General features: G+C 33.3%; 1 protein-coding gene across 1 annotated transcript in view; it reads left to right on the plus strand.

Moving 5' to 3' along the window:
* LOC149539422 (B3 domain-containing protein LOC_Os12g40080-like) overlaps nt 1-7,816 on the plus strand; it is an 82,860-nt gene extending 75,044 nt beyond the window's left edge. Inside the window, exon 4 of the mRNA XM_089799207.1 lies at nt 7,308-7,816. Coding sequence (XP_089655333.1) covers nt 7,308-7,580 — 273 coding nt within the window. The 3' untranslated portion in view covers nt 7,581-7,816. The remainder of the gene's footprint in view (nt 1-7,307) is intronic.
* The last annotated feature ends 2,264 nt before the right edge of the window (nt 7,817-10,080 follow it).

Genomic DNA, 10,080 nt, shown 5'->3' on the forward strand with positions numbered 1-10,080 from the left:
TTATAATAATGCAACTCAATGAATAAATAAATAAGAGCTCATGCAATTATTGACCTGATTAACTGCAAGTGACGACCAACTACCAAGCCATCCATTGTGCTACCAAAAATAGCAATTGCCCATAATAGACTTACTAAAAATAGTAAGTAATCAACTGAGACCCCCAAAACACCTGTCAGCTCATGAGGGTCACTATGATGAGCTAACTCTATCAACTGCATAGACTGGTAAAAAATGTTGACATTACAAACATGAACAGGTAGAATAGGCAATAATTCTTAGCTCAATCAATTCTCCTAGCCACAGAAAAAAATAGTAAGGTAGATACAACAAATATCCAAAATATAACAAAATCACTATACCCAAGCAGTGTTTTTGAAACACCAACGTAATCTCAAACCTTGAGATCGAACCCATATACCTCAGCAAGGGAATAGAAAAATCAGAAACTCAAAATCCCTCACAAAGCAACAAAAGACAAAGCAAATAGATAATTGGATGCTTTTCTCACCAAATGGGCTCATATTTATAACATAATTTAGCGCCCAACTTCTTCATCACACCTTTCACTTAAGAAGCTTCATCTACACAACTCCATTTTATAACATTAAAACTATAAAGTACCATTATAATAATGAAGCCTTAATAATAAATTAATAAATATGAACTCATCCATTAAATAGCCTAATCTAATGCAGATGATGACCATTAGTGCCACCAACTGTACTACCAATTATGGAAACTACCCAAAATAGACTTACTAAATATAGCAAGTGAACAACTAAGACCCTCAAAGCTCATTGTTAGCTCGCGAGGGTTGCGATGATGAACTAACTTGGCCAATTGTAGAGACTCACCGAAAATGGGGACATTACAGTGGGACCAGTGCTAGTAGTAGGCTCTACCATGTGCATAGATGCTCTAGGTATGGTAAGGTCTATTTGTTCTTTAGTAAGACTAGATTAAGTCCCTTGGGGGTTAGAAAGCAGGAGAGTTATGTTCTCTACTATCCTCCCTATGTTAGGATTACTCTAAGGCCTTGTTTATCTGAACCAATAACTCCCGTAGGTTGTAGATGACCTCTCTAGCCATAGTACAAACATCTTTTAGTTTAAGGACTTCCTCAAAATTATTCAAATTCTTCTCCAACGATTGGATCTTATTAAAATCAATTTAAGTATTGAATCATGATTCTGCATTGAAGGGGAATTAGGTGGAGAGCTATTGGGCATAGAAAGCCTTTGTAGAGGTGTTAAGTCCCAAGATCAGACCTATAAAGAAATACGATACACTCGTATCATTTACATCCATATTTTTAGAAAACAAAGGTATTGGCCTGGCAGGACTATACCGGTGAGACTATTTAAGAGGGATAAACCCTTCCCTTGTTCCATGTCACTTGTACATAGAGCTAGGAAGATCAAATGTGGATGTTGAAGGATTTGATGAGAACAAATCCATAGATCTAGTAGAACAACTGCATGCTAGAACCCGTCACAAAGAAGAAAAAGACAAGAGAAGGCAAAGGTTTGGCTTTGAAATATGCAAGAATATATTATCAAACAAAAAAAAAGAGTAAAAATATACAATAGATCAATCCTTATAGGAGATTGTAAAATCTAAAAGGAAAACCCTAAGAGGTAAAAGACATTTAATAATTAATATTTAATTATAAAATGGGAATGCATGCGCATAAAGTAAAATCTTAAGTAGGGAGTAAAGGTAATTTAATAAATGAAATGAAATTAATCCTTTACTCTAACAAATGTTGTAGGAGGTTTTCTTATATATTATTATGTGTTTAAATATGAATGTTTAATGAGCATTAATTACCAAATGCAAATAAATAATTAAAAATGACATAAATGAACTAATAAAAATGTTTAGATTATGGAGACTGAACAAACTAATTATGAAGAATAGACACTAAACTTTGACAACTCACTGCCTTGGACAACAATGTGATTCTAGAACTACAACGCATAGTCACATCGACCAAAATAAAATAACATAGTGATAATCTAATTATATGAAATAGGAATGAGCTTAAGAATAGAATAACATATATGCTATAACGTGATGAAAATTGTAAGGAATGGATAAAAGAGAACTTGGTTTGATGGTTGATGAAGTGATATGTTGAACTTGTCTCTCCAAGTGATTTGCACACACAAAAACAAGGAAAATTGTTAGGTGGTTGTTTAGAGACTTGCCTTAGTCAAGTCCCTATTTTGGTGTTTTCACCTCTATAACAACTCAATAGAAATGATAAGCTGTGATAGAGAATCGGTAAAAGATAAAAAGAAATAACACTAAAATAAGTAGATAAAGAACACAAGAGCGCAATAAAGAAAAGAAAAGAGAACCCCCTCAATGAGATAACAACCCAATGGTGGTGATAGAGCCAATGTGAGTGCAATGGCAATAGTGTTAGGGTTTGGAAGATGGCATGAGCTCGAACACTCCTAGTAAATGTGTATAGAATTCCCAAAGAAGTGTGTAGAATGAGTGAAGAAGAGCAAGGAGAGATTGAAAAAAAATCCAAGAAGACCCGATGAATGTCAAATGAGGGATTATGAGGCACGCATGTCAAATCCTACATAGGCAAGCCCATCATTCGAGTGTTATAGGCATAGGTTACTAGTTCATAATGCTTCAACAATAACTTGCTTGTTTGTAATTTCACGGACAATAGCGCACCACATAGATGTCTCTGCGGCACACACGTCCTAAGTCATCTAGGCCACATGGTTGGGATTTTAAAGTGGGCGAAGAGTTGGCTACTTTGATGGATGATGGAGATTATGTGAAATTTGTGTCTTAGACTAAGGTAGGGGTAATGCAAAATGGCAATGTACATAAAGGATGTAAGATTTAAGCGATAAGAAAATATTCAAAACTTTTTTTAAAAATTAAAAAGTTCTTGATTATTTCTTTAAAACTTCAAAAAATCATTGAAAATTTGAAAAAAACGAAGATTCACTCTCCTTTGATTGCTCTATCTTCTCCAATGATTCCTTAGTCTTTGGTGCATGTCTCACTCCTTCATAGCCTTAACCTTAGAAGAAAAATGCAATAACCTTCAATACCCTTGTTCACACCAACACCCTTGCTTAAGTGCAACTTAGGGTGAAGCAAACAAATGCCTGAATGCAAAGATGATGCAAGGATGGATCCTAGTCATGTTGGGTACTTATTTACAAATAATCTTTCAGAAATAAGAAAAGAAGAAAAAATCCGTGGGGGAAAAGACCACCTTTAGAATAGAGAATGCAAAACAAATAATTATTTTGAATACAAAAAGTGATGAATTAAGGACTCAACATGACCCCCAAGGGCTATAACCATATGATAACATACAACAGATATCCCCTTATAGGAGAGAGAGAGAGTAAGACTTTAGATCCTATCCATAATGAAGTAGCTCCTTTGCCAATGGAGATGGCTTGAAGAAAAAATATAATCCAATCTACAAACAACATTCCTTCATTTGGGAAGAAACAAGATTAATGGTGGATGTAGAAGAAACTCCAACTCAAAAGAGAGAGATAGAGAGAAGAATTCTCATGATGGGTATCTTCGAAAATTAATTTTCTCCATGCTAGAATATGCCACAACAAAATCAAGTCCCACCCCAAACAAAGAAGATGACAATTCAAGACCATGTGAAAACCTATGAACAACAATCTTGAAAGACAATGATGGTGTGATAATAATTGTGAAATATCTGTCATCGAAGAGGAGATGAATATTTTTGATTATGTCTTCCAAATATGCAATATATGACACAAAAAATCTAATATACTTGTCAAGAAAGTATTCCACAAAGCTGAATTCAAGCAACCGATGTTTTTTCTGAACTAAAGTGAACTCCGATGAAGGAGGAGCAAGGGGACTCTCCATTGATTTTGTGCAAGGAATAAATGAAGGTGAAGGATCGACAACTATGTTTCTAGGAAGAAAAGGAGAATACAAAGAAACCTCATCATTCCTGTCATCCAGAGATGCGAAGTGCTTCAAAAAATTAAACTCCTTATTAGTATTATGGTCATATGGAATATAATTTGAATCATCAATACATTGAAGACAATCTGATATAGGATCATTTGGGAATGGATGTATGACACGATGTCCATATCTCCCAAATTTTGGTCCAAAGAGTACGAGGACAATCAATGGGATATAGAGTGTTCCAACTCATCAACATGGTAGCCATTAACTCCTAGGACATGATCCTTTTTGGAATTCCAAATCAATTTATAGCAAGGTGTATGTAGTTGGGGAACAATACCATACAAATGTGGTAAAAGATGAAGCCAATAGAGATGTTTCGAGATGCCATCTCTCCATTGCTTATAGTTTCCCCTTTTCAATTTTATCAAAGAATGACAAAATAAAAAATCTTTAATGAACTAAGATAGTCTCCAAATTTAAAAAGACAACAAACTTCGATAGAAATTAGAATCACTCTAATATGATTAATATTGAAAATGAAGCATTTCCAAAAAGACAACTTTTTTAGGTGCAAAGATGTCCAAGTTATCAAAGTGCAAATAGCAATAAACTGACAAAAGATATCTGGGGCTGAATTTGAAAAAGGTGCATGGATAGATTTGAAGAGATTGTTAATACGTTTCCAGTGCTGCAAGAGTCATGAAAATTGGACAGAGAATAATTTTTTTATTAGCTTAGAGGCCAAAAATGGAATTTGGACTCCAATTAGTAATAAAATGTATCAGGAGAAAAATCTCATGTTACTTACACCATTGGAAATTAAATGGAACCAACTTTTAAGTGACTGACTATAAGAAGTAAAGAACAGGATTCCTAAGGAAAAAGTTATGGCTTCCAAAAATAAACAGTCCAATTAAAGCATCAAAATGGTCTTGGCGACTCCATGGTGGTAGACATAGGGTCAGAGCATCGTTTGACAGATGGTGGTGTAGACAATTTTTTCTGCTCCTGGTTGAGCTGAGGTGAAGGGTCAGTGGTAATGAGGCAAGCCACTTTGGTGGCATACTGATTATGACACCCAATGCATGTGATGGGCAGTTGCAAAGTTTAAACCTATGCAGGATTGACTGTCCTAGGTCTGGAACCCCCTTGTCCCCAGCCATTAGAATGAGGGAAAACAATAGTAGTGACAGAACCAAATATTTAGAAAATTTTTTGGCACTGTACCTTATGACATGGTAGCTTACTTTGTTGATGCTTATAATTTTGTAAAGCATATTCTTGGTAACTATGTTGTAGAATATTCCAACTTTACCAACCATTGGCATTACATATAATCTATTAGAATCATATGTTTTAAATCTGTACAACCATATAGATTCCATACAATTGTATGAAATCTTCCTTGCTAAATCTGTAACTCTACCGAAAATGGCTGAATTTATTTTGTTGATATGATGTTTTTTATATTAAAATAGAAGTTGTTTTTCCTTCTGGACTCAACAGTTATCCCTAAAATGCAACCAACAAATATCATGCCTAAATCACCCTCCAATCTGAGAAGGGGTTTGGGGGTCTGAAAATTTGATAACATATAAGATTTGATAGTGAGCTCTAATACCCGAGGATCACCTTCAAGACCAAAGATAGCCTTCTACAAGAGAGAAGAGGAAAAGGTTAGATTGTCTGATTATGCGCAATAATGTCCAATGATCCATAATGGATCAATGATAGCTCCTACATATTATACATGAGGCTTATAGTATTATATAGACAAGGTTGAGAGATAGGATAAGACAAATTTGTGAAAAGAGTCTCACTCCTATGTCATGAGACAACTAGAGATAAGATCAAATGTGTACTAGTGACTTCTAGAAATATTCCTATACCCCTAAGTAAACATGTAAAGATGTGTAAATAGGACCTAACTAATGACTAGTTAGATAATGTGCCTTTTTTACACTAAAAGGTTGAAATGAGAAGGGATATACCACTGTTCACACTAACAATAACATTATCTTGGTGATTCATTTTTCTAAGTCCAATAGCTCTAAGGTTTTGTGCCCTCTTTTAAGTATGTCTATGTAGCCATACCTTAGATATGTGCAAGTCCAGTCACTATCTTTGTTTTAGTTACCTGTAGTTGGGTATAAAATGTATAATTTTAAAAAATATTTAATTATCAGTCTGCAATTTGAACTTTCTCTTAATCAAGCAACACGTCTGCATTTACAAGGCATCCACATGTTTTTCATTATCTATTGCAAAATCCATTTTCTGAGTTAATTAAGCTTCTTGGTTTTATGCAATTGTTTTTTCTTGCTACAACAAAAACACTACTGTTTCCTTGCAAGCAACCATCAAGATTCATTGCAAACAAGAAGGTCCTTTATTTTTGGGATGTATAATTGACATATTCAGTAATTGCCTTTTATATCAATAGAAACTGGTCTTAAATTATTCAGTTCATTTAAAAGCTTTCTATAAATTGGATATAGATTTTACAATCGGGATGAAGAGCTTTATAGGATCCAGTCAATCCGATAAATCTCCTTACTTTTGGTCACTCAAAATTTGCATGGTATCATCTAAAGATCTTGTGCTGACTTGGTCCTAGATATTACATGGCTAATGTAATGGGGCTGATCTTGGTAATACATAACTTGTTCTCCCACGAAAGGTGCACACACAGTTTGCTATTTCTTATCATTCTCTTCCTTGATTTGGATTATATAAGGAGTTTATCTTATAGTACAAGGAAGCTATCCACTAGATCTCCAAAAACATTGATCATCAGATTCATTAGAACTAGTAGGGCATTTCTTAGCCCAAAATTTGGTGCTATAAAAATTCACTGTGGACAGTTTGCTCTGAAAGCAAATGTAAACAAAACATTCTTTGAAAATTTCTCACACTCATTATTTCATCAAACAGATTTTTTTTTTTGAAGGCAACATGGTTATTATTTATGGTCAATGCATTCAGTTCATTTTATTCTATACACAGTCTCACGTTGTGATCTCTCTTCATAGATGAAATTTTCAAATACATTGGCCATAATTGACCATCAAAAAGTTAGTCTGGAATTTGAAAGCTATGAAGGGATTTGTCACCTTGAATCATTTAATAAAGATTATATTGTTTTAAATTGAAATTTCAGTAGAGGTCATATGAGCTCAGCATGCAATACCATTTATTTGCTACTTTTACATCTTAGATATGACCTACAGTCAATTCAGTGTTCTTCCATTGCTACTCTGACAATTTTCTTTGCATCCTTCTAGTTCTAACTATTGACATCCTATGATTTGGGACAAAACAATGTACTCATTTATCCTATGGTTGCGCTGCAGAGCATTCCAAGAGATTTTGGTAGACAGTGGTTACAGGAACATTATGATGTAGTACTTTATAGCGATGAACATTCTGATACATGGGTGATGAAGATACAATCTCAATCTCATTTTTATGGGTTCACGGCACAATGGCGAGATTTTGTTGAGGCACATAATCTGAAGGAAAACGACGCATGTGTATTCGAGTTGGTAGACAAGAAGCGTTGCATTTTGAAGGTGCAAGTACTTAAGTGGGAGGACTTCAAAAGGCCAAAGTTGCTGAAAATGTGAACTAAGGAGATTAAAAAATGCACTGTGTGGCAAAGCTTGTTTTGGAGATTGTTATCACATAGATTGTGTTTCTGTCACTATATTTTGTATTAATAATCTCTAGTAGCGAGAGGAATGTAATTTCACATGAACTTATCAAACCATCTAGATATTCAATTACACGATGATGCAGTTTTTTATGGCTCACATGATAGGTAGTGGTTGACGAAATTATTTTAGTTTCTTGATTTTCGATATCAATGTTGTAGGCAGACTACTCATCAATTTCAAGAGATTTCATAAAACTTTAATATAAATTTGAAGATTGCAAAAAAGTTGCATGTATGAAGTCGTCTTTGACAACCGTTGCTTAGAAGCTTGTTTTTGCTTACCCTTCTTCACCAGTCATTCTCGACATCAAGATTTTTGCATGAACTTACACGATGAACTTATCAAACTATCTATATTTTCAGTTATAAGATGTGGGGGTTTTTTTGGTTCACATGATAGGTAGAGGTTGGTTAGATTATTTTAGTTTCTTAATTTTCAATATCAATATCAATATTGTATGGCATTCTATGCAACAATTTCAAGCGATATGGTTAGCTAAAAATTATTATTTGAACCATTCATAAAACTTGGACACAATTGAATATTGCAAAAAAAAATTGCATGTATCAAGTGGTCTTTGACAACCGTTGTTTATAAGCTTGTTTTTGTTTACCCTTCTTCACCAGTCATCTTCAACATCAAGATATTTGAATTTTTAATTTACATAATCGAGAATACGAATCTAAATAAAGAATTTGATAGAAAATTGATGTAAACCTGTTCAAAATCAAATAAGTTGGTAGTGTTAAATTTGTTGAGAATTTGGGTGAAAATGTCTTTACTAATATCAAGAATGGAATAGATAATATTATCAGATTTCCACAATCCATTTGAAACATAGTTTTAGTTTGTGAATTTGATTGTGTATATATTTTATTAGCATCAACATTTCGGATTGTACTTCGTAATCCATCATCAAGATGAGCGAATGCAAAAGTATAACTGTATAATATGCAGATCTAGCATGACCCAAGGAGAATAAAAATAAAGGGAGGGGTGGGAGGAGAGCATACAACACGAAGGGAAAAAAAAGAAAATATGGAAAAGGAAAAAAATAAGATGCAAAAAAGAAGTAAATCCAAAAAAATAAAGCACCTATGAGACTAGAAAAATTTAACAAGTTACTACAAAAAGCACTACAAATGAACAAAAACAAATTCAAAAACCAAACAATGAATAAAAATGCATAAGAATAACAAGAAGACTAATAAATAAGTCAACACTGAACAACTATAAAATCAAGGCTAGAATGTGTGTGTGTGTGTAAACCAACACTGAACAACTATAAAAGCAAGGCCTTGGTTGAACAACTATAAAACCAATACTAGAAAGTGTACGTGTGTGTGTGTGTTTGTCCTTAAATTTATATATATTTTATAGTATTTACAGACCTTTTAAAATATTTTTATACTATGTATATGTATATACAAGTACAAACTCATTTTTAAATGTTTTTACATACATTATTTGCTTTACACACATTTAAGTCTTGGTTGGCTTATTTATTAGTCTTGTTATTCTTATGCATTTTTGTTCATTGTATGGTTTGTTAATTTGTTTTTGCTCATTTGTACGTAGTGGTTTTTGTAGTAGCTTGTCAATGTTTTCTAGTCTCGTAGGTGCTTTATTTTTTGGGGTTTACTTCTTTTTTGCATCTTATTTTTTCATCCTTGTTTTTTTCACTTTTACCTTTTTGGCTTTTTTCTTCTCTTCATGTTGTTTTTCTTCCTTCCCCCTTTTCTTTATTTCTTTTAATTATCCTTGGGTCATGCTAGATCTGCATATTTTGTTGTTCTATTCTTACATTCTCTCATCCTGATGATGGATCACAAAGTGTGATCTGAAAAGTTGATGCTAAAAAAATATATACATAATCAAATCCATAAATAAAAAACTACAATGGAATAGTTGTCGTGTATAAGCAATTATAGATTTAGAAATTCAAATGGAGTTTCTTAATGACCAATGCTTTTGGGTTGTAGATATAAACATGTTGGTTTAGTGTTGGGAATAGGAGAATGGATAGATTGAAGACTTCATAAAACTTTTTGCAAGAAATGCTTTTATATGCCACATTCATTTTTGCTTGTTTGTTGATTCGAGTTAATGAGTTTAAACAAACAATTTATCTTTGTGTGGGATAAGACTGATATAATACTTCCTCTCTACCTTTTGTTGTATTGATATTGCTCCTTGCCTTGAGTAATAATATTCTCTAAAGCTTGTGATTATAGTTTATAGGTTGGAATGTTGGTCTGAGCTCGAGTAATGATTGGATACAAGTCAAAGGCGCGGATGATTGGATGAAATAATAATTTTTGTAGTTGCTATTTTTAGTTGTGTGTGTTTTTTCTTATTGACATCATCTTAGAGCCTTTGTTATAATTGAATTTTGTGTTTTTGTTCTTTG

This window comes from Cupressus sempervirens, chromosome 9, assembly GCF_028749045.1.
Source record: "Cupressus sempervirens isolate cs-2001-9-10 chromosome 9, ASM2874904v1, whole genome shotgun sequence".
Lineage (NCBI taxonomy): Eukaryota > Viridiplantae > Streptophyta > Pinopsida > Cupressales > Cupressaceae > Cupressus > Cupressus sempervirens.